Source organism: Loxodonta africana, chromosome X, assembly GCF_030014295.1.
Source record: "Loxodonta africana isolate mLoxAfr1 chromosome X, mLoxAfr1.hap2, whole genome shotgun sequence".
NCBI classification, from domain to species: domain Eukaryota; kingdom Metazoa; phylum Chordata; class Mammalia; order Proboscidea; family Elephantidae; genus Loxodonta; species Loxodonta africana.
The window spans coordinates 36,404,000-36,430,617 of NC_087369.1; the positions used below are offsets into that span (position 1 = coordinate 36,404,000).

Here is a 26,618-nt window from a genome sequence, read left to right on the forward strand (position 1 = left end):
AGGGAAGGAGGGAAGAGAGAGAGGGAAGGGAGATAAGGGAGAGAGGGAGAGAAGGAAGGAGGGATGGGAGAGAGGGAGGGAGGAAGGGAGAAAGGAAGGAAGGTTTCAACCTCATTAAAATGCCCTTAGTATCTTCTAGGACAAAGAGAACTGACATAACTGTTGTGTACTTTGAAAATCACTTTTCAGAACATTTTATTTGCTACCTTAAGCACGTCTTCTTTTTGCTGTGGTTTCTTTTTCTCGGATTCATCCAAAAGTGTATCAGCCTGTATGATCCAGTTTGTGATGTGATCCACATTCTGGTCAAAGGTTTCCATGTGTTTCTGGTATTCCTGCATTTTACAAAGACATGACGTGACATACTGTTAATTAGACAATATCTTTAAAGGATTTGTCCTACTTTCTGCAATCTTCAAAACATGAAAATTTATTTTCATTCAAATTAGTTGTTCAGTGTGGTTTCAATACAGAACAAAGCAGAAACATGGACAGAAATACATGAAAATACAATTGTGGTTATTGGCAAACAAACTTTATTATTGAATGCTTATGTAATTATTTTTCCACGATGGAGAGGATTAGAAAAGCTTCCATCCCCTTTTCTTACCAGCAAAAGGTTTAACCACTCTTCTGCTCGGGAAGTAACAGCAATCCAGTTACTATTCAGAAGACTGAGTTTATCTTCCACCAAGGACTCTTTCTTGCCCAAAACGCCTTTCAAGGACTCTCCTAGCTCGGTGATGCTCTTTAGATGAACCTTCTGTTTCTCAATCTCTTTCTGAGTAGCCTGTGAAAAGGATAGCATTTCAGCTTCATGTAAAATATTGCAGCCTTGAGATTTAATGCCCATGAAATGGCAATGTGTATGGTTACAATGGTAAGCTTTTGCAAGGGCTTAAGCCTACAACCATGCATTTATGAACCAGGAAAATTATACCGTATTATTTACAATTTCATTATTGGGTATAAATCAACATATATTTATATATAAACATGACTAATCTTTATTACTAATTATACACATTTAATAGATAAATATATGCATGGTTCATCTAAACATATTTCTATTTTACTTAATTTGTACATTGACTGGCTAAAGGCAGGCCTGAGATAACCCATCCACAAATAAGGAAATGATTCTACGAAATTCAGAGAGTATGGTGCTATTGTATTCCTACAGCAGGAAATTTTAACCTTTTTGTGATACGGATCCATTGGAATCTGTCGTTGTTGTTGGGTGCCAGAGTCAATTTTCGACTCATAGTGACCCCATGTGATAGGGTAAAACCGCCCCATATGGTTTTCTAGGCTGTAACATTTATGGAAGCAGATTTTCATGTCTTTCTCCCGCAGAGTTACTGGATGGGTTCGAATCGCCAACCTTTCATTAGCAGGCAAGTGCTTAACCACTGCACCACCAGGAATCCTTCCCTTTGTCACCTAGTAAGTGGTCAATTGTTGTAAATATTCTCTACCTAGGGTAGCACACAAGCCTTCTGCTTTTACTTGTGGGGTGAGGGATGGAGAAGGTTCTAGAAGGACCACCCTTGTGAATGAACAACTTCAAATTCAATTATATAAGTGACTCAGATATATAGCTCAGATACTTTATATGTGATCGTTTCTAGGGTTAAGTTTAAAATTGGAACTCAAAATTATGTGTACTCAGTTTTATTTGGACATACAGAATGGTCATAAGTCTACTTCCAGGAGTTTCAACAATACCATAATATGAACTACAATACATGGCACTCAGGGTTCTTATGACATAAGAAAAAAATGTCAGACATGACTACAACTCAATATGACATACTTTATTTTTCATATTTAATTTCAAATAATTTATAGGTACAGAATAACTCCCCCCCCCAAAAAAAACCCAGTGCCGTCAAGTCGATTCCGACTCATAGCAGAACTGCTCCGTAGAGTTTCCAAGGAGCACCTGGTGGATTTGAACTGCCGACTCTTTGGTTCGCAGCTGTAGCACTTAACCACTACGCCATCAGGGTTTCCCAGGTACTGAATAGATAGTGTAAATATGAAGCACTAACTTCAAATAAACAAATTGACTCACTTCTTCTTCCTAGCTATAGCAATTTTTAAATGTTACTCCAACTTCCACAATATAAAAATGGGTGTAATAGTTCACTTTCTCGTAGTAGAAGACATTCATATTTTTTTTTTTAGGCCTTTCATATGAGGGTTGAAAAATGCATCTTGATTCTTTCCCCATATCTAAAATGTCATTGTTTGAGTCTAATTTTAATTGGCATATTGAGGTTCAGGATATAGCCATCAGCTCATCTACTCACTTCATTGATGGGGTAACAGGATGGAAAAATCTGTTCTGTTGGTCTCTGCTTGACAATCCCATCACATGATGGAAACATTTTCTTTAATTTATTTAAAGGTAAAACTGTAAAATGTGTTGGGATGCTTATCTACTCCCACAGGACCACATTCACAGGTATTCTCCAGGGCAGAGAAATATAATCTACTTGTCAGATGGGGGGATCATCCCATTATTTGAGATGTAAATTAAAACAGACTTGACCTCTTCTACAATTTCACATTATGGGTGCCCAATGTCTTTCAAAAATTTTGTTGGAATTTCCCAGGAACTTCCATTCCTGGGATAACTTCTCACTCTAAATTCATATTATCATCTGCCTCTTTTTTCTCTCGTAAGTGTCTCCTGTCCTATAGATTCTATCTTCGCTCAGCCTCATATCAACTCAAATATGTATATAACACCCTTTTCTTAATCTTTCACTGGAATACTACTAAATTCCTGTTTATTTTAGCTATTTCTTGATTTTTTTGTGTGCAAGCTCGTTCTAATGTGGATGAAGGATCTAAGTAACAAACACACCCATAAATATATTTTGAAAGGTCCCACTCCCCAACATAATTCTGCATTCAATCTACATAACGGTTATACCATTTCTGGTCATTGAAAATGGGAGGGAGTTCATATTGGTATTAAAAACTATTCATGGGAAGAAACTGAACAAATTACCAAATTGCCATAATTCTTAAGTGTGTATTTGTTACATTTAAGGTTTCTGAATTTCAGATGAAATTTATAGACTTTATATTTACATTTAAAGTGGTGGTGTAATTGAATCACTGGTGCTTCACACAATCTAATGTGTCTTAAACTTGAGAATATATGGTATTAATTATTTTTTCAGGCCCTACATTACTCTATCATGGTTAGAGGCTTAGGGAATATTTTATGATTAGTGTAATGTGACAAATAATATAATGATAAATTAAAGAAGAATATAAAACATTAAATAGTAGATTTTATAGCAATATGTATTGACATTTTATTAATAACCTATTGTCTATTAAAGAAGAATTTCATGGAGGCAGAACGCGCAGAACAGAAATTATAGCTATAACTATAATGACAGTGAATAGTGACTCCAATGGCATTTAACAGATGTTCTATTTTCTAAGTAACAGCTGCTTGATGCATTCATTGTACCAAGTTAATGATCTGCTAGTGTTATTTCACTTCACAGATAAATTACTGTGCTCTCTTTAAAAAAGATATGTAATTTTTCATGGGAATGATGGTGTAACAGACTTGAGAAATAAGTTAATAGTTCTCATGCTTTTATAGCTAAAAGGAGTGATGAGTTGAGGCAATTATCCAGATAATCTGGGCCCAGAGACCAGATCTCCTTAAACTGTAAAAGGTGATTGTTTAAAAAAAAAAATACAAGACATGGCTGATTGAACTGAATGTAGATTTCATAAGACAGCTTGAAATTCATAGATCTTGCATTGCACTATGCAGTGGCTCTCAAAATTTGCTGGATATTAGTCACTAGCCATACTCAAACCAATTATATCAGAAAGTCGGGGTGTTTGCCCCAGGCACTGGTAGTCTTTCATCCTTTCTCAGGTGATTTCAAAGTATAGCCAGTATAGAGAACCACTGGCAAAATGGAAAGACACATTCTAACAGGTTTCATTGGGTGATACTCATTTGATTTTAGGCCAGAAGTAACAACAGAAGGGTAATTTAGGTAACTGGTAATGGTTCTTTGTAATGGCATATCTCATTTGTCAGTTTGTCATACTGTGGTGGCTTGTGTGTTGCTGTGATGCTGGAAGCTATGCCATCAGAATTTCAAATACCAGCAAGGTCACCCTTGGTGGACAGGTTTCAGTGGAGCTTCCAGACTAAGACAGACTAGGAAGAAGGACCTGGCGATCTACTCATTAAAATAAAAATTAAAAAACTGTGACCAGTGAAAACCGTATGAATAGCAGTGGAACACTGTCTGATACAGTGCCAGAAGATGAGCCCCTCGTGTTGGAAGGCACTCAAAAGATGACTGAAGAATAGCTTCCTCTTCAAAGTAAAGTCAACCTTAATGGCATTGATGGAGTCAAGCTTTCAGGACCCTCATTTGCTGAGGTGACATGACTCCAAATGAGAAGAAACAGCTACAAATATCCATTAAAAACCAGAACATGGAATATACATGGTATGAATCTAGCAACATTGGAAGTCACCAAAAATGAAACAGAACATACAAAGATCAATATCCTAGGCATTAGTGAGCTGAAATGGACTGCTATTGGTCATTTTGGATCTGACAATCATATAGACTACTGTGCCTGGAATGACAAAATGAAGAGGAATGGTGTTGTATTCATCATCAAAAGGAATATTTCAAGATCTATCCTGAAGTATAATGCTGTCAATAATAGAATGACATCCAAATGCCAACAAGGAAGACCAGTTAATATGACTATTACTCAAATTTACACACCAACCATTAACGTCAAAGATGAAGGAATTGAAGATTTTTACCAACTTCTGCAGTCTGAAACTGATCAAACATACAATCAAGATGCATTGATAATTACTGGTGATTGGAATGCAAAAGATGGAAACAAAGAAGAAGGATCAGTAGTTGGAAAATATGGCCTTGGTGATAGAAATGATGCCAGAGATAGCATGATAGAATATTTCCAGACCAACGACTTATTCATTGGAAATACATTTTTTCAACAACATAAACAGCAACTATACATGTGGGCCTTGTTGGATAGAATACACAGGAATCAAATTGACTACATCTGTGGAAAGAGATGATGGAGAAGCTCGATATCATCAGTCAGAATTAGGTCATGGGCTGACTGCAGAACAGACCATCAATTGCTCATATGCAAGTTCAAGTTGAAGCTGAAAAAAAAAATTAAAACAAGTCTACAGAAGCCAAAGTACATACTTAAGTATATCCCACCTGAATTTAGAGACCAGCTCAAGAATAGATTTGACACATTGGACACTGATGACCAAAGACCAGATGAGTTGCGGGATGACAAAAAGGACATCATACATGAAGAAGGCAAAAGACAGGAAAGAAAGAAAAGACCAAACTGGATGCCAGAAGAGACTTTGAAACTTTCTCTTGAATGTACAGTAGCTAAATCAAATGGAAGAAATGATGAAGCAGAATTGCTGAACTACAGATTTCAAAGGGCAGCTTGAGAACATAAAGTAAATTATTTTAATAAAATGTGAAAAGTCCTGGAGATTGAAAACCAGAGGCAAGAATATTCAGGGCATCTCTCAAGCTGAAAGAACTGAAGAAAATATTCAAGCGTTCAGTTGCAATTTTGAAGGATTATAGACAACATACTGAACAATGAAGGAAGCATCAAAAGAAGATGGAAGGAATAAACAGAGTCACTGAACCAAAAAGAATTGGCTGATGTTCAACCATTTCAGGAGGTAGCATATGATCAAGAACTGATGGTGTTGAAGGAAGAAGTCCAAGCTGCACTGAAGCCATTGGCAAAAAACAAGGCTCCAGGATTTGAGAGAATACCAAGTGAGATGTTTCAACAAACAGATGCAACCCTGGAAGGGCTCGCTCATCTGAAAGACAGCTTCCTGGCCAACCTTCTGGAAGAGATCCATATTTGTGCCCATTCCAAAGACAGGTGATCCAACAGAATGCGGAAATTATTGAACAATATCATTAATATCACAAACAAGTAAAATTCTGCTGAATATAACTCAAAAACAGTTGTGGCAGTACATCAACAGGGAACTGCCAAAAATTCAAGCAGAATTCAGAAGAGGACATGGATCATTTATCACTGCTGATGTCAGGTAGATCTTGGCTGAATGTAGAGAATACCAGGAACTTGTTTACCTGTGTTTTACTGACTATGCAAAGGCATTAGACTGTGTGGATCATAACAAACTATAGGTGACACTACGAAGAATGGGAATTCCAGAACGCTTAATTGTGCTCATGTGAAACCCGTACATATACCAAGAGGCAGTCGTTCCAGCAGAACGAGGGGATACTACGTGGTTTCAAATCAGGAAAGCTGTGCATAAGGAATGTATCCTTTCACCAAGCTTATTCAATCTTTATGCTGAGCAAATTACCCAAGAAGCTGAACTATATGAAGAAGAATGTGCCATCGGGATTGGAGGAAGACTCATTAATCACATGTGATGTGCAAATGACACTACCTTGCTTGCTGAAAGCAAAGAGGACTTGAAACACTTACTGATGAAGATCAAAGACCACAGCCTTAGTATGGATTACACCTCAACATAAAGAAAACAAAAATCCTCACAACTGGACCCATGAGCAACATCATGAAAAATGGAGAAAATATTTAAATTGTCAAGGATTTCATTTCACCTGGATATACTATCACTGCCCATGGAAGCAGTAGTCAAGAAATTAAAGGACATATTGCATTGGGCAAATGTGCTACAAAACATCTCTTTAAAGTGTTAAAAAGCAAAGATGTCACCTGGAGGATGAAGGTGTAACAGACTCAAGCCATGGTATTTTCAACGGCCTCATATGCATGGGAACGATGGATAATGAATAAGGAAGACAAAGGAGAATTGATGCCTTTAAATTACGGCTTTGGTCAATAATATTGAATATACCATGAACTGCCAGAACCGCCAGAAGGATGGAAGAAGTAGAGCCAGAAGACTCCTTAAAAGCAAGAATGGTAAGACTTTGTCTCACGTACTTTGGACATGTTATTAGGAGGGACCAGTCCCTAGAGAAGGACATCAGGCTTGGTAAAGAGCGAGCGAAAAAGAGGAAGACCCTCACTGAGGTGAATTGACAGTATCTGCAATGACGGGCTCCAATATAGCAAGGGTGGTGAATACAGCGCAGAACCTGGCTGTGTTTCATGGTATTGTACACAGGGTCACTATGAGTTGGAACTGATTCGACAGTACCTAACAACAACAGTGTTCTATGTTATAAAAATTTGTCCCTGAAATGAATGTGAAAATCAGAATAATCTATTATATAAATGGATATTTAGACATCAATTATTTTGCATTATTTAACATCCTGAATTAAATTTAACATTATTGTTTTGTATATGATTCTCTCAGTCAGCTCCTGGTATAACAGGAATTGTTGTTGTTGTTAGGTGCCGTTGAGTCGGTTCTCACTCATAGAGACCCTAGGCACAACAGAAAGAAACACTGCCCGGTCCTGCGCCATCCTTACAATCATTGTTATGATTGAGCTCATTGTTGCAGCCACTGTGTCAATCTACCTTGTCAATCTACCTTGTTGAGGGTCTTCCTCTTATCCACTGACCCTGTACTCTGCCAAGCATTATGTCCTTCTCCAGGGACTCATTCCTCCTGACAACATGTCCATAGTATGTAAGATGCAGTCTCGCCATCCTTGCTTCTAAGGAGCATTCTGGTTGTACTTCTTCTAAGACAGATTTGTTCATTCTTTTGGCAGTCCATGGTATATTCAATATTCTTCGCCAGCACCACAATTCAAAGGCGTCAACTCTTCTTCGGTCTTCCTTATTCACTGTCCAGCTTTCACAGGTATATGATGTGATTGAAAATACCATGGCTTGGGTCAGGTGCACATTAGTCTTCAGGGTGACATCTTTGCTCTTCGACACTTTGAAGAGGTCCTTTGCAGCAGATTTGCCCAAGGCAATGCGTCTTTTGATTTCTTGACTGCTGCTTCTATGGCTGTTGATTGTGGATCCAAGTAAAAAGAAATCCTTGACAACTTCAGTCTTTTCTCCATTTATCACAATGTTGCTCATTGGTCCAGTTGTGAGGATTTTTGTTTTCTTTATGTTGAGGTGTAATCCATACTGAAGGCTGTGGTCTTTGATCTTCATTAGTAAGTGCTTCAAGTCCTCTTCACTTTCAGCAAGCAAGGTTGTGTCATCTGCATAACGCAGGTTGTTAATGAGTCTTCCTCCAATCCTGATGCCCCATTGTTCTTCATATAGTCCAGCTTCTCATATTATTTGTTCAGCATACAGATTAAATAGGTATGGTGAAAGAATACAACCCTGCCGCACACCTTTCCTGACTTTATACCAATCAGTATCCCCTTGTTCTGTCCGAACAACTGCCTCTTGAACCATGTAAAGGTTCCTCATGAGCACAATTAAGTGTTCTGGAATTCCCATTCTTCGCAGTGTTATCCATAGTTTGTTATGATCCACACAGTCGAATGCTTTTGCATAGTGAAAAAAACACAAGTAAACATCCTTCTGGTATTCTCTGCTTTCAGCCAGGATCCATCTGACATCAGCAATGATATCCCTGGTTCCACATCTTCTTCTGAAACCAGCCTGAATTTCTGGCAGTTCCCTGTCGATATACTGCTGCAGCCGTTTTTAAATGATCTTCAGCAAAATTTTGCTTGCGTGTGATATTAATGATATTGTTCTATAATTTCCACATTTGGTTGGATCACCTTTTTTGGGAATAGGCATAAATATGGATCTCTTCCAGTCAGTTGGCCAGGAAGCTGTCTTCCATATTTCTTGGTGTAGATGAGTGAGCACCTCCAGTGCTGCAACTGCTTGTTGAAACATCTCCATTGATATTCCATCAATTCCTGGAGCCTTGTTTTTCACCAATGCCTTCAGAGCAGCTTGGACTTCTTCCTTCAGTACCATTGGTTCCTGATCATATGCCACCTCTTGAAATGGTTGAATATCGACTAATTCTTTTTGGTATAATGACTCTGTGTATTCCTTCCATCTTCTTTTGATGCTTCCTGCGTCGTTTAATATTTTCCCCATGGAATCCTTCACTATTGCAACTCGAGGCTTGAATTTTTCCTTCAGTTCTTTCAGCTTGAGAAATGCTGAGCATGTTCTTCCTTTTGGTTTTCCATCTCCAGCTATTTGCACATGTCATTATAATACTTTACTTTGTCTTCTCGAGAGGCCCTTTGAAATCTTCTGTTCAGTTCTTTTGCTTCACCAATTCTTTCTTTTGCTTTAGCTGCTCGACGCTCAAGAGCAAGTTTCAGAGTCTCCTCTGACATCCATCTTGGTCTTTTCTTTCTTTCCTGTCTTTTCAGTGACCTCTTGCTTTCTTCGTGGATGATGTCCTTGATGTCATTCCATAACTCGTCTGGTCTGCAGTCACTAGTGTTCAATGTGTCAAGTCTATTTTCAGATGGTCTCTAAATTCAGGTGGGATATACTCCAGGTCATATTTTGGCTCTTGTGGACTTGCTCTGATTTTCTTCAGTTTCAGCTTGAACTTGCATATGAGCAATTGATGGTCTGTTCCACAGTCGGCTCCTGGCCTTGTTCTGACTGGTGATATTGAGCTTTTCCATCATCTCTTTCCACAGATGTAGTCAATTTGATTTCTGTGTGTTCCATCTGGTAAGGTCCGTGTGTATAGTTGCCATTTATGTTGGTGAAAGAAGGTATTTGCAACGAAGAAGTTGTTGGTCTTGCAAAATTCTATCATTTGATCTCCAGCATTGTTTCTATCACCAAGGCCATATTTCCCAACTACTGATCCTTCTTCTTTGTTTCCAACTTTTGCATTCCAGTCGCCAGTAATTATCAGTGCATCTTGATTGCATGTTCAATCAATTTCAGACTGTAACAGCTGATAAAAATCTTCTATTTCTTCATCTTTGGCCCTAGTGGTTGGTGCATAAATTTGAATAATAGTCGTATTAACTGGTCTTCCTTATAGGCGTATGGATATTATCCTATCACTGACAGCGTTGTACTACAGGATACATCTCGAAACGTTCTTTTTGATGATGAATGCAACACCAATCCTCTTCAAGTTGTCATTGCCAGCATAGTAGACTATACGATTGTCTGATGGAAAATGGCCAATACCAGTCCTTTTCAGCTCACTAATGCCTAAGATACCGATGTTTATGTGTTCCATTTCATTTTTGACAATTTCCAATTTTCCTAGATTCATACTTTATACATCCCAGGTTCCAATTTTAATGGATGTTTGCAGCTGTTTCTTCTCATTTTGAGTTGTGCCACATCAGCGAATGAAGGTCCCGGGAGCTTTACTCCATCCACGTCATTAAGGTCGACTCTACTTTGAGGAGGCAGCTCTTCCCCAGTCATGTTTTGAGTGCTTTCCAACCTGGGGGGCTCATGTTCCAGCAGTATATCAGACAATGTTCCGCTGCTATTCATAAGGTTTTCACTGGTTAATGCTTTTCAGAAGTAGACTTCTGGGTCCTTCTTCCTAGTCTGTCTTAGTCTGGAAGCTAAGCTGAAACCTGTCCTCCATGGGTGACCCTGCTGGTATCTGAATACTGGTGGCATAGCTTCTAGCATCACAGCAACACACAAGCCCCCACAGTACGACAAAGTGACAGACACATGGGGGATAACAGAAATATTATTAATAAAATCTATTAGTTAATTTATGAAAAATGTTAGACGTAAACTATTTCAAAAGCTCTTGAGCTTTTTTTTTTTTTAAAGTTTCCAATACATTTTTTTTTTTTTAATTATTGTACTTTGGAAACCCTGGTGGCATAGTGGTTAAGTGCTACAGCTGCTAACCAAAGATTCATGGTTAGAATCCACCAGGCCCTCCTTGGAAACTCTATGGAGCAGTTCTACTCTGTCCTACTGTCCTATAGGGCTGCTATGAGTTGGAATCGACTCAACAGCAACGGGATTAATTTTGTTTTGGTACTTTAGATGAAGGTTTACAGAATAAACTAGCTTCTCATTAAACAGTTAGTACACATATTGTTTTGTGTCATTGGTTACCAACCCCACGACATGTCAACACTCTCCCTTCTCGACCTTGTGTTCCCTATTACCAGCTTGCCTGTCTCCTCCAGCCTTCTAGTCCTTGACCCTGGGCTGGTGTGCCCCTTTAGTCTCACCTTGTTTTTTGGGCCTGTTTAATCTTTGGCTGAAGGGAGAACATTGGGAGTGACTTCATTAGTGAATTAAAATGGTATCCAGGGGCCAAAGTCTTGAGGTTTCTCCAGTCTCTGTCAGGCCAGTAAGTCTGGTCTTTTTTTTTTTTTTTTTGAGTTACAATTTTGTTTTACATTTTTCTTCAGCTCTGTTTGGGGACCTCTACTGTGATCTCTGTCAGAGGAGCCAGTGGTGGTTGTTGGGCACCATCTAGTTGTATGGGACTCAGTCTGGTGAAGACTGTGGTAGTTGTGGTCCATTAGTACTTTGGACTAATATTTCCCTTGTATCTTTAGTATTCTTCATTCTCCCTTGCCTCCAAAGGGGTGAGACCAGTGGAGTATCCTATATGGCTGCTCATAGGCTTTTAAGACCCTAGATGCTACTCACCACAGTAGAGTGTAGAACATTTCCTTTATAAACTATGTTATGCCAATTGAGCTAGATGTTCCCTGAGATCATGGTCCCCACAGCCCTCAGCCTAGCAATTCGGTCCCTCAAGGAGTTTGGATGTGTCTATGGAGCTTCCAAGACCTTGCCTCATAAAGTTGTGCTGGCTTCCCCAATATTGCGTATTGTCTTACCCTTCACCAAAGTTACCACTTATCTATTGTCTATTTAGTGTTTTTCCATCCCCATCCCTCCCCTCCCTGTTAACCATCAAACACTGTTTCTTTTTGTGTGTAAACTTTTTCATGAAAAAGCTCATGAGCTTTAATGTGTTCGAATTTAAAAAATGTTCCAGGAAATCATATTTAGACATTTAAATTTTTAGATTTCATCTGGATATTAAAGAGGTTTAAGGGGCTGAATTATTTAACTGGGTTTTAAATTTTGAACAATGGATTTTCTTCAATGTAATTTTACTTGCTTGTGATATTAATGATATTGTTTGATAATTTCTGCATTCATTTGGAGCTCCTTTCTTTGAAATGGGCACAAATATGTATCTCTTCAATTCAGTTGGTCATGCAGTTGTCTTCCAAATTTCTTGGCATAGATCAGTGGGTGCTCCCAGCATTGCATGTGTTTGTTGAAACATCTCAATTGGTATTCCATCAGTTCCTGGAGCCTTGCTATTTGCCAAAGCCTTTGGTGCAGTTTCGACTTCTTCCTCCATTACCATTGGTGTTTGATTATATGCTACCTCCTGATATGTTTGAAAGTTGACTGATTCTTTTTGGTTCAGTGACTCCATGTAGTCCTTCCAGCTTCTTTTGGTGCTTTCTGTGTCATTCTATTTTTTGCCCATAGAAACTTTCAGTACTGAAACTCAAGCATTTAATTTTTTCTTCAGCTCTTTCTGCATGAGAAAGGCTGAGCATGTTTTTCCCGTTTGGTTTTCAAACTCCAGGGCTTTGCACATTTCATTATAATACTTTACTTTGTATTCTTGAACCACCCTTTGAAATCTTCTGTTCAGTTTTTTTACTTCATCATTTCTTCCACTTGTTTTAACTAATCTACATTCAAGAGCAAGTTTCAGAGTCTCTTCTGACATCCATTTTGGTCTTTTCTTTCTCTTCTGCTTTTTAATGACCTTTAATTTCTTCATGTATGATGTCTTTTATGTCGTCCCACAATTTGTCTTGTCTTTGGTCATTAGTGTCCAAATCTATTCTTGAGATAGTTTCTGAAGTTAGGTGGGATATACTCAAGGTCATACATTGGCTCTTGTGGACTTGTTTTAGTTTTTTTCAGCTTCAGCTTGAACTTACATATGAGCTATTAATGATGTTTCACAGTCACCCCTGGTCTTGTTCTGACTAATAATATTGAGCTTCTTCATCTTTTCTTTCCCAGATGTAGTCAATTTGATTCCTATGTATTCCATCTGGTAAGGCCCACGTGTATAGTTCCCATCTATGTTTTAGAAAAAAGGCATTCCCACTGAATAATTCATTGGTCTTGCCAGATTTTCCAAATCAGATCCTTCTTTGTTTCCAACTTTCCCATTCCAATCACCAGTAATTATCAATGTGTCTTGATTGCTACTTTATCAATTTCAGACTACAGAAGTTGGTAAAAATCTTCATTTTCTTCATCTTTGTCATTAGTGGTTGGTGCATTAATTTGAATAACAGTCGTATCAACTGGCCCTCTATGTTGCTATTTGATATTATCCCATCACTAACAGCATTGCATTTCAGGATAAATCTTGAAATATTCTACTGGATGATGTATGTGACACTGTTCCTCTTCAATTTGTTGTTCCTAACATAGTAGACCATGAGATTGTCCGATTCAAAATGGCCAATAGCAGTCCATTTCAGCTCACTAATGCCTGGGATGTTGATCTTCAAGTGTCTCATTTCATTTTTGATGGCTTCCAATTTTGCTAGACTCGTACTTCCTACAATCCATATTCCAATTATTAACAAATATTTGCATCTGTTTCTTCTCATTTTGAGTTGTGCCACATGAGCAAATGAAGGTCCTAAAATCTTTACTCCAACCATGTCATTAAGGTCGACTCTAGTTTGAGGAGACATCTCTTCCCTAGTCTTATTAGGAGTGCCTTCCAACCGAAAGGGCTCATCTTCTGGCACTATATCAGACTGTGTTCCTCTGCTATCCATAAGTTTTAAACTGGACAATTTTTTCAGAAGTAGATCACCGGGTCCTTCTTCCTAATCTGTTTTAGTCTAGAAGCTCTGCTGAAACCCATGCACCTTGGGTGAGCCTGCTGGTCTTTGAAATATTTGAATTCACCAGCTGAGGATTAAAGGAGTCCCTGTGCCCTTTGGTGATGGAAACTGTAGCAGCTCTAAAGATCCTTGAGAGGCTTTTTTTGGGGGGGGAGGGTGGGTTCGTGACATCTGCAATCTGCTGACCTTGCAAGTCCTGTCCAGCCTGACTGCCCATAGTCTCTGTATCTTTGCCTCTTTATGGTTGTGGTGTCCATCTGGGAAGTTTAGTCTTAGGCAAGTCATTGAGAACACAGGCAGATCTGTGGACAGTGTTTCTGATTAATGATGTATGTACTCTTTTAAGGACTTATTCATAACCTACCAAATTCTAAACAACCCTTAAGAAGATTTTTTAAAGCTTACCATTGGTTTTATCATGGTCCCAAAATACAGAGGTAAACTACCTGATGAATTTTTGAGGGAAGGGAAAATGAAGCAAAATAATATTTTCTAATTCTATTAATGGTACACAGTAATACATCCTTATAAAATCATATTGTAATGTGTCTTCATCTATGTTAAAAATAACCTTCGGTGATACAGGTTTTACCTTTCCCCAGGCAACTTCAGAATCCAAATTACTAGGCATTCCTTCAACTGCTGATCTCTTTGTCAATTCCATATCTGTAGCTGCCAGCCATTCTGTCAAGACATTCATTTCCTTTCGCATCTTCCGGGACAATTTCAAGCATTTTTCCAACTGTTGCTTTCTTTCTGTCACCTGAAAAGAAAGATAATGGAATTGCTTTACTATTTCCATTCAGGTTTATAGTCACATAACTGGAACTTTCATATCTTTGTTATTTTAAAATAACCTTTTTGTTCCAAGTTTTGTTTCCCAAATCATATTTTAGAAAAATTACATATTCTGAATATTAATAGTGGATAAAAACAGTCTAGGGCAGATGAGATGAGATCCCTTCTCCAAAAGATAGTGTCTTATGTCTGGTGACATGATAGAAAGGAAAGCTCTAAGAATTTGTCGCTATTGTAAATAAAAAATAATTTATGACCAAAGTTTGTAATAAATGGGATAGAAATCAAACTGAAGATATGGTCCATCTCTCTTAGAAACCTGTCATTTCTTTGTCAAAGAGATGAGCAAATATATTTACAATAATCTATCTACAAATGCAGCTTGCTCTTGCTGGTAAGGAATCAAAATGGAGGAAGAACACTGTTTAACTCAAAAGGTAAAGGTGTTTGCATAATACTTAGAATTAGCAATTTTATCCCCATTGCATCCTACTTTGCCACCTAACCCCAAGAGTGTCCTACTTTTGCATGAAAACAACACAGATGACAGCACACTTCCTCCTTAAAAATACTTTTGCCATTTCACAGAGGCTAAAATATAAATGCAAAACAACTTTTGCTCTCATTAATAGAGGAAACCATGATTTGATCCTGTGTCCAGTTCTCATTGTTTATAACCAACATGCTCAAAACTAAACTCTTCCCCATTCTCACAAAGGGACTGAACAAATTTCTATTTCCTCACCACTTTTCTAGATATGCCTACATTGTTTTAGGTTTTTGGTTGGTTAGTTTAATAAACAGCCCAGGATCCCTCTCCTAAGTAGCAGTCATATCATCAGCAAAAGTCAGATAAGTTATATCAGTTCCTCAAAAACAGGTTTTGTTATCTCAACCATTTTTGGATTACTCCACTATGTTCATCAGAGTTCCTTGAACAGAGAAGGTTTTCATTATGTTTTGCATGTTGAATAAAGGAAAGAGTAAAAAACAACAAAAAAAAAGAGTTCCATTTCTTGTGATAAGCCAGAAAATATGACTGTGAAAAGGCAAATAATTTAAATTAGTTCTCGTGTTTGTTATATGTCTTAGCTTTATGAAAATCTCCCTTTTCTGTCATGGAGGCTGGGGACCAGAGCATTATATGTCTATATTTCGACTCTGTAGAGGAAACATGGTGGAGTGGAGGCATGTTTGGCTGTGCCATTTCCAGCAGATTTCCAACTTTACTATAATCTTGGGCATGACATCTCTTTTTCCTCAGTTTACTCATCCACTAAATGGAATTATTCTACCTACCACATAGGGTTATCGTTAGGGTAAAGTCGGTCAAAGAATTTGAGAGAGCCCGATACTTTATAGCACCTCAATGCCTTCTTTCATTCCCATTATTCTACTTCTGGGTGGTTCAATAAAAACTGTGCTTGAATGTACGCAGCAACAGCTTTATTTATATTTATGTTACAGGTAAAAAAAAATCAAAAATATGTTTTTTACTGCTAAGAGGTATGAAGAGTAGAATCCAGGTTAATCGCAACTCTAAGGGAATGAATGGGCTAAAAAGAGAAAAAATAATGCAAGCTCATATTTGTACAACATGCCCTAGGCATAATACGTAGTGCAATATATATATAGTTTTACAACCCAAATAAGAGTCTAGCCATAAAGATGCAAAAACGTCAGAAGCGAAGATAAGTTTAAAAAATTTTAAATGCTAAAATCAAAACAAATACCCCGTAACTTGAGTATGAGTTCCAAATAGGCAAGACGATTCATTAGCTCCTTTGACAGAGGTGTGTGTACAATTAGAAAACATTTAGTTGCCGATGCTGCATTTTTTCTTTTTATGGGTTTTCCTTCCTTTTTTTCCATCAGGGAAATAAAAGCACCTGCCCTTACGACTGCAAGGATTTTTGTTTGCATGTGTGTGGTGGGGGGAAGCCTTACTTCATTGTGTGTTTCTATGTATAGTTATTTTTTCTATGCACGATTGGTAAAAAAAAAAGACTCGAGACTCAGTATTTCAAAGAAATTCTATCTTCCCAGAGCTAATGCATTATTGACTTGTATTTATTTTATTGTGTTTATATCCAGCCAAGTAGGTTTTCAAAAAACAGAAGACAGTGCCATCTTAAGGAAACATCTTTACATGTTTTTTTTGTGTGTGTATATATGTGGGGACAGGATGCATTTAAAAGAGCACCACCTGCAGTAGAAAGTCTCAGCAGTCGTTGTTTCCTGAACGGTTCAAAATGTATTTTCAGGCTGATGTGAGTTTTGCTATTTATGGCTATTTCCATTAAAATTAAAGCATAGAGAAGTCAAATAAGGGGTTATAGGGTATAAGTCCTGGTGGCAGAATGGTTAAGCGTTTGGCTGCTAACCAAAAGGTCAACAATTCAAATCCAGAAGCCACACCTTAGAAACCCTATGGGGGAAGTTCTACTCTGTCCTATAGGGTCGATATGAGTGAGAATCAACTATGGCAACAGGTTTTTCTTAAGTGCAATATTATTTCTCAATAAGTTTCAATTTACATATAAGAAATTACTCTATTTTCATTCATTAGACAATAAAGCTGAGTTATTGATACCATAAACAATTAACAAACGTGTGTTTTGTAAGAAAAGGTAACACTGAATTGAGGCAGGTACAACAATACAAATTCTGAAGTTGATTAAAATTGTAGGTTTCATTCTTTTTAAATACAAAAGTCTCGTGTATTAAATATCCTTTGTTCCCTTTGCTATTATTAACCCAAAACACTCTTGTTGAAGATGTTTTGAAGGCTAAAAGCAGACAATATTTTTTTCAGTGAAGGAATTTATAACTTGAAGCTAAGATGATATTTATGCATCTTTCCATTATCATTAATGTTTATAAATGAATCTTTACTTGGAAAATAAATTTCTGCTCTATGTTTTTGCTGTATTCTGCATGTTATTAAAGTTAAGCATGATTTCTTACTAGTCCTTTTATTTTTGCTTTAACAAAACTGCTAAGTGACAAATGGTTAAACAAATTCTCAAAAATATATTTTCAGGGGTAAATAGGGCTTTAAATCTTTACAAGAGTCATTCAATTCCTAATAATACTTAGGGTTCTAATAGTCTTCTAATGTCACTTTAATTGTTTTAGAGTCTACGTAATTTATTCTATGCTATTTTATGTTAAATTTACTCTTTCAAAGGCAAAGATATTGTTCAAATCATTTGAGGCAAAGAAAGGGCCCAGACAATAATTTATATTTAAATAAAAGTAATTTCATAAAACTCTTTTTTTTTATTAACTTTTATTGAGCTTCAAGTGAACGTTTACAATTCAAGTCAGTCTGTCACATTTTAAAACTCTCTTTTTTAAAATAAAGATTTTCTTAATAAAAATGTTCTTAATCAGCACATTATCTTAGTGTACAAGTCACATAGGTCAAATAATACACTCTTGAGTAGAAGCAGACTGGTTTTTCAGAATTTAATATGTTGTAATGTTAGAATCAATATTAGATAATTCAATCGATTTTAAATATGGAGGAATGAGAGTCTGTGAAAATTGATAAATACTAGAATGATATATCAAGTTTAGATATAACTTTTCTCTCTGTAGTGACCTTCAACAAAATAATAAAATGTTTTAGAAGAATATAAGGGTCCTTTACTACAAAGGCAGCTTAAAAAAAAAACCCCAAAAAAGGCAGCTTAGGGGAATAAATAAGCGGTCAAAATGCATTTTATTTCAAGATGATCACAATGCTTTGCTATTAATTGGGTATCAGTGATTATGTGAACCTTTTCTCACAGGATGACTACAATCTCTCTTTGGAAACAGTATATTAATTTAATATAAATTACAGTTTTTTTAAATAAAAAAATAAAGACCATCAACTAATAAGACCAATGTTTTCAGATTCCCATTTGAATGTAAATTTCACTTTTGCTCATTGATAAGCAATTTGGAACTAGCAACTTCAGACAGAAACCTCAATCTATTTTCTGGGTGAAACATTAGAAATAAGTCTCTGTGTGGCTACATATCAAATATCAACAAACATTTGCATTTGTATCTAAGATGAGGTAAATTTTTCTTGTTGATGTAGTTCTATTCAGTAAAGTTGGTAACCTGAGCTGTATATTTTTTCCCCAACATTTGAACTCAGTAAATCTCTTTCAGTTAGAATGAAATGAAAACATTGCCACTAAGCATTTTTCTGTATTGTGCATTAGACTAAAAATTCGCTCATTAATAATTGTCCTTCTAAACTAAGTATCCAAAAGTTAAATGCCATCCCAAACTAACTCCTCATTTAAAGGTGTTCACTTAAAGAAGTTACAAGAACTTAAATTTGTGCTTATTGAGAAATGGTTATGTATACCAATCATAGATATATCAATTAATTTGCAAAAGTTTAAGGAAGTAAGCTTGTCATGTAATTAGTAATAGAATACATCTATTCTCTCAGATAGAGCGTGACATATTAAACAATTACAGTTCTTTAAATGAACAAATGATTATTCTATTACATTTTTTATACCTCATATCTTAACTGAGGACACACACCTGAAAACCACTAGGCTTACAGCAATGTAAGCAATGTAGGCTTACAGCAATGTAAAGTAATGGTGTAGAAAAGGACACGTCAATCCTTGATGCTGATATTTCCTTTCTATGATTAATATCATTATACCCCAAAACCTAAACCCATTGCTATAAAGTCAATTCCGACTCTTAGCAACCCTTCAGGACAGAGTAGAATTGTCCCAGAGGGTTTCCAAGACTGTAATCTTTACGGAAGCAGACTGCCACATCTTCTGAAGAGCAGCTGGTGGGTTCGAATTGCCAACCTTTCAGTTAGCAGACAAGCCCTTTAATGACTGCACCATGAGGGCTCCTTAAAATAGGCATAAATCAAAACCAAACCCATCGCCGTCGAGTCAATTCCGATTCATAGCTACCCTATAGGACCGGGTAGAATTGCTCCGTAAGGTTTCCAAGGCTATAAACTTTACAGAAGCAGACTGCCACATCTTTTTCCTGGGAAGCAGCTGGCGGATTCGAACCACCAGCCTTTTAGTTAGCAGCCAAGTGCTTAACCACTGCACCATCAGGGCTCCAGTATCATTAAATTTTCTATCAAAACCCAAATCTATACAGAATCTTTGATTTGAGAGATGTAGGGTGAATATCTTAGACATCCGAACAGTTTTGGAAGGAGGAGATATGGAGATGTAAGCATCTTTAATTGACAGCGAGATGGAATTGGTCATGAGACTGATCAGGGCAACAATACAAAAATAACTAAAGATCCAAAAAATATAACTGGCTATGCACACTATCGTGCTAGCCAAATGTGGATTATGTAGTGCTTGGCCATACTAGGAAAAAATCTCAGTGGAATGTTTCAACTCCATTAGATCTAAGCTAAATATAGGTAGATACAGTAGTTTAAAAATTCACTAGCCTTCAGGACATCACAAATAAATTTATACAACAGAAAGTAGGCAGACTTAGAAATAAGAAGCCCTTTAGAAGTATTTGATGAACCAGTATATACCTCCATGATCATTATATATTTGAGCATAACATATTGTTTCAAGCACTACTAAAAAGAACATCATTGAGTAATCATTGTTTCTTACACACACACACACACACACATATTTAGAAAGACAGACAGAATACAAATTTCTGAGAATTTAATTACACAACTACTGGCCATTGATATATAACTTTAAAAGAAAGTAGGACGTGGGAAGTGGACCGTGTTTGGGGTCTGAACAGGTACCTACCTTTGCACCCAATTCATTATAATGCAATTTCAAAGCCGTTATTCTTTCATCAAGCTCTTTGGGGTTTTCCGTCTGTTTCTTCTGTACAATTTGACGTCCTGTTTTTATCACCATTTCCACTTCAGACTTCACATCACTCAGACTTTTATACAAGTTCTAAGTTAAAACATAAAACACAAAGTAATAATAAGCAATAGGGTTAAGCTAGCTCATAATATTATAAACAAAGAAAATAGAGCTAGAAATCACTTTAATTGCTATTCATGCTTACAATTTAATGGAGTAGCATTTTGCAGCTGTGTTCAATATTTAGGTTTTGCATTTTCTGTTCATTTTAAATTTCTGCTTGTCATATACACACATTCACACGTGCATGGTTTGTATCTATTCTTAATAAAGTAAGAGTGCATCATAGATATATTTGGTTTCTTAATCCAAGTTTATAAAGACCATTTCTAAAAGCTACATGATTTCTATTATAAATGACAGAGTTTTATAATTCTTGCTTTGAAAAGCTTGAAGGAACCCATTCACTCATTCACCAGATATCTATCGAGGGTCTACTATGTGCCAAGCAGTATTTGAGCCACTGGAGAATCAGTGGAGACTGAAACACATGCATTCACTGTTGTTCTCATGCTCACATTTTAGTGGGGGAAAAACAGAAATTTCCAGGTCATCACTTACATTGTACCTAAGGAAGAAAGTTAATTTTTTAGGCATGCGACTTAGATTAGACAAATTTATTTTCTTACTGGGGCAGACCAAGTAAATATAAATTATGAGTTTTGCTTCACAAAGCTATTTTAGCCTAATAAAGTCTAATGAAACACGTTTCATGACTTTGCTATGTAGTTATTTTGTTGAATGATACATTTTTGAATGTATGTATGCCTATGCATATACATATATATGTAATAAGAGTTTACAGTATACACTGCTGAATTAATATGTTCAGTAGAAAGTCTGAACAATTCCTTTTTATCGTTATTAAGAATAGACATGTTGGTATGTAGTTGCTTTTCTGGAATTAGAACAAACATTGGGTTTGTTTTCTCTTTTCAGTTTAAAACCATTGCCTAAAACGAAACATCTTGTAAGAGCTGAGCAATTAACTGATTAATTAGGATTACATAAATAATCAGTTAAATCACCTTAAACCCCTCTTTGGTGGTTGCTTGTTATAAAAAAAAAAAAATATTCCCTTATTGATAACTGCGAGTTCTGTACTAGCTTTCCAGATGATATATTTTTTTAACTTCTTTTTTTCCTCTGTCTTAGAAGTTTTAAAAATATCTGGGTATTTAGAAATATTCAAATCATTCATTGTCATGTTGCGAATCAACTGAGATACTTTGAAGTCAGATACTTCTGAATAACTTACTATTTAAACTGAAAAAAAAAATAAAGTCTCAGTGATTTGCTTTAATGGTGAACGCTCATTCAGGTACTATTACCCATTAATATCATGTCATTTAGTAAGTAGAGAAACATATTTATTGCCAAGGTGGGGAAATTTTTCTTATTATGTATTCATGTTGACAGGACTATTTTTTTTAACAGAACGAAAATATTTCTTGAAGGCAAAGGCTACCTTAAGCAATGAAAAAATATGAAAAGCATGAAGGAAAGATGTCCTTATGGAAAGACTAGTTGGATTGGTCCTGACATCTAAGCCAGAACCAGAAACAAATTGAGCCAGTGCCTTTATCTGCTTCTCCTGTACTGATACGGGGCACGGGACAGCCAGGTGCAGGTGAAGCGGCTCTCAGCTCATATTTACTAGCAGACAAGCTTTATGATGTACCATTAGGAACGTGTTCCCGGAAGAGACCGAACAGCTCTCCCTTTGTGAATATATTTACCCATGATGATAGCGCATATGGGTCATTTTTATTTTCAATTCTCTTTGCAAAATTTAAGAGGACAAATGTTCCCATATATTCCTGTTTTACTCACCTAATATCACCTAAACAAAATATGTCATTATCTTTAAAATTTATTTTTTGTGAGTGAAATTATTTACAGTAATGAGGCTACTAAAATTAAGGATGAATTATGAAGAATTTTTTAAATAAAAAAAATATTTAGTAAAGTTTCATAAGGAAATATATATTCAATTTTTTTTGTAAAAAGAAATTGTTTTCTCATTCATAATGATATGACACAAATCTTTCTAAAGGTGTCTCTTTTTCATTTATGTTATGCAGTAGATGCAGAAAAAAATACATGAAACACTAATTACTAAACAAACTCATTGCCATCGAGTTGATTCTGACGCATAGTGACCCTATAGGACACAACAGAAGTGCCCCATGAATTTCCAAGGAAGGGCTGGTGGATTCGAACTACTGAACTTTTGGTTAGCAGCCTAACTCTTAACCAAACCTTTCCCCCCCCATTTAATGGTTAATAATATTCAGCGTTTTAATTTCATGTGAATTTCTATCCTGATGGTCGGTAGTAAACATAGAGTTAAAATTGTTATATTCCTCTAGTAGATAACCTCATAACTCAGCTCTATGCTGTCAGAGGAGTCATCTGACTCAATGAATTTCCAGTGACAGCAACACAGAACACTGTTCCATGTTCAACAGGCTGACGAAAATGTAGCCTACGGGCTAGTTCTATCTTTCCACGTCTTTTTTTAAAAATAATTTTTATTGTGCTTTAAATGAAAGTTTACAAATCAAGCCAGTCTCTCACGCAAAAACCCATGTACACCTTGCTACACACTCCCAATTACTCTCCCCCTAATGAGACAACCTGCTCTCTCCCTACTCTCTCTCTTTTCCTGTCCTTTTCGTCCTTCTAACTCCCTCCACCGTCTCATCTCCCATCCAGGCAGGAGATGCCAACATAGTCTCAAGTGTCCACCTGATCCAAGAAGCTCAATCCTCACCAGCATCCCTCTCCAACCCATTGTCCAGTCCAATCCATGTCTGAAGTGTTGGCTTTGGGAATGGTTCCTGTCCTGGGCCAACAGAAGGTCTGGGGGCCATGACCACCGGGGTCCTTCCAGTCTCAGGCAGACCATTAAGTCTGGTCTTATGAGAATTTGGAGCCTGCATCCCACTGCTCTCCTGCTCCCTCAGAGGTTCTCTGTTGTGTTCCCTGTCAGGGCAGTCATCGGTTATAGCCGGACACCATCTAGTTCTTCTGGTCTCAGGATGATGTAGTCGCTGGTTCATGTGGCCCTTTCTGTCTCTTGGGCTCATAATCGCCTTGTGTCCTTGGTGTTCTTCATTCTCCTTTGATCCAGGTGGGTTGAGACCAATTGATGCATCTGAGATGGTTGCTTGCTAACGTTTAAGACCCCATATGCCACTCTTCAAAGTGGGATGCAGAATGTTTTCTTAATAGATTTTATTATGCCAATTGACTTAGATGTCCCCTGAAACCATGGTCCCCAGACCCTTGCCCCTGCTACGCTGGCCTTCGAAGCATTCAGTTTATTCAGGAAACTTCTTTGCTTTTGGTTTAGTCCAATTGTGCTGACCTCCCCTGTACTGTGTGCTGTCTTTCCCTTCACCTAATAGTAGTTCTTCTCTACTATCTAATTAGTGAATACCCCTCTCCCACCCTCCCTCCCTCCCCCGCCTCGGAACCACAAAAGAATTTTTTCTTCTCAGTGTAAACTATTTCTCAAGTTCTTATAAGAGTGGCCTTATACAATAATTGTCCTTTTGGAACTGACTAATTTTACTCAGCATAATGCCTTCCAGGTTCCTCCATGTTATGAAATGTTTGACAGATTCCTAACTGTTCTTTATCGATGCGTAGCATTCCATTGTGTGAATATACCATAATTTATTTATTCATTCATCCGTTGATGGGCACCTTGGTTGCCTCCATGTTTTTGCTATTGTAAACAGTGCTGCAATAAACATGGGTGTGCGTATATCTGCTCGTGTAAAGGCTCTTATTTCTCTAGGATATTTTATGTTCCAAGGGGTGGGATTGCTGGATCATATGATAGTTCTATTTCTAGCTTTTTCAGGAAGTGCCAAATCGATTTCCAAAGTGGTTGTACCATTTGACATTCTCAACAGCAGTGTGTAAGTGTTCCAATCTCTCCACAGCCTCTCCAACATTTATTATTTTGTCTTTTTTGGATTAATGCCAGCCTTGTTGGAGTGAGAGGAAATCTCATTGCAGTTTTGATCTGCATTTTTCTAATGGCTAATGATTGTGAACATTTCCTCATATATCTGCTAGCTACCTGAATGTCTTCTTTAGTGAAGTGTCTATTCATATCTTTGGCCCATTTTTTAATTGAGTTATTTGTCTTTTTGCAGTTGAGTATTTACAGTATTATGTAGATTTTAGAGATCAGGCACTGATCGGAAATGTCATAGCTAAAAACTTTTTCCCAGTCTGTAGGTAGTCTTTTTACTCTTTTGGTGAAGTCTTTGGATGAGCATAGGTGTTTGATTTTTAGGAGCTCCCAGTTATCCAGTTATTCTTCTACACTCTTTACAATGTTTTCTATACTGTTTATGCCATGTATTAGGGCTCCTAAAGTTGTCCCTATTTTTTCTTCCATGATCTTTATCGTTTTAGATTTTATATTTAGGTCTTTGATCCATTTTGAGTTAGTTTTTGTGCATGGAGTGAGGTATAGGTCTTGTTTCAATTTTTTGCAGATGGATACCCAGTTATGCCAGCACATTTGTTAAAAAGACTGTCTTTTCCCTATTTAACTGTTTTGGGGCCTTTGTCAAATATCAGCTGCTCATATGTGGATGGATTTACATCTGGATTCTCAATTCTGTTCCATTGGTCCATGTATCTGTTGTTGTACCAGTACCAGACTGTTTTGACTACTGTGGCAGTATAATAGGTTGTAAAATAAGGTAAAGTAAGGCCTCCCACTTTATTCTTCTTTTTCAATAATGCCTTATTCATCCGGGGCCTCTTTCCCTTCCATACAAAGTTGGCGATCTGTTTCTCCATCTTATTAAACAATGTCTTTGGGATTTGGATCAGAATTGCATTAAATGTATAGATCGCTTTTGGTAGAATAGAATTTTTTATAATGTTAAGTCTTCCTATCCACGAACAAGGTATGTTCTTCCCCTTCTGTAAGTCTCTTTTGGTTTCTTGCAGAAGTGTACTGTAGTTTTCTTTGTATAAGTCTTTTACATCTCTGGTAAGATTTATTCCTAAGTATTTTATCTTTTTGGGGGCTACTGTAAATGGCATTGATTTGGTGATTTCCTCTTCGATGTTCTTTTTGTTGGTGTAGGGGAATCCAACTGATTGTTATATGTTTATCTTGTATTCCCATACTCTGCTGAACTCTTCTCTTAGTTTCAGTAGTTTTCTGGAGGATTCCTTAGGGTTTTCTGTGTATAAGATCATGTCATCTGCAAATACAGATACTTTGGCTTCTTCCTTGCCAATCTGGATGCCCTTTCTTTATCTAGCCTAATTGCTCTGGCTAGGACTTCCAGCACAATGTTGCATAAGAGTGGTGATAAAGGACTTCCAGCACAATGTTGCATAAGAGTGGTGATAAAGGGCATCCTTGTCTGGTTCCCAATCTCAATGGGAATGTTTTCAGGCTCTCTCCATTTAGGGTGATATTGGCTGTTGGCTTTGTATAAATGCCCTTTATTGTGTTGAGGAATTTTCCTTCTATTCCTATTTTGCTGAGAGGTTTTATCATGAATGAGTGTTGAACTTTGTCAAATGCCTTTTCTGCATCAATTGATAAAATCATGTGATTCTTGTCTTTTGTTTTATTTATGTGGTGGATTGCGTTAACTGTTTTTCTAATGTTGAACCATCCCTGCATACCTGGTATGAATCCCACTTGGTCATGGTGAATTATTTTTTTGATATGTTGTTGCATTCTATTGGCTAGAATTTTGTTGAGGATTTTTTCATCTACGTTCATGAGGGATATAGGTCTATAATTTTCTTTTCTTGTGGTGTCTTTACCTGGTTTTGATATCAGGGATATGGTGGCTTCATAGAATGAATTTGTAGTATTCCATCGTTTTCTATGCTCTGAAATACCTTTAGTAGTAGCGGTGTTAACTCTTCTCTGAATGTTTGGTAGAACTCTGCAGTGAAGCCTCTTCTCGGAACGTTTGGTAGAACTCTGCAATGAAGCTGTCCAGATCAGGGCGTTTTTTTGTTGGGAGTT

General features: G+C 37.0%; 1 protein-coding gene across 1 annotated transcript in view; it reads right to left on the reverse strand.

Moving 5' to 3' along the window:
* The window catches only part of DMD (dystrophin), a 1,889,362-nt gene that overhangs the window by 1,379,464 nt on the left and 483,280 nt on the right, over positions 1–26,618 (reverse strand). Inside the window, exons 28-31 of the mRNA XM_010599731.3 lie at positions 20,465–20,620; positions 14,476–14,646; positions 611–790; positions 207–335 (exon numbers count right to left, since the gene is read on the reverse strand). Coding sequence (XP_010598033.2) covers positions 207–335; positions 611–790; positions 14,476–14,646; positions 20,465–20,620 — 636 coding nt within the window. The remainder of the gene's footprint in view (positions 1–206; positions 336–610; positions 791–14,475; positions 14,647–20,464; positions 20,621–26,618) is intronic.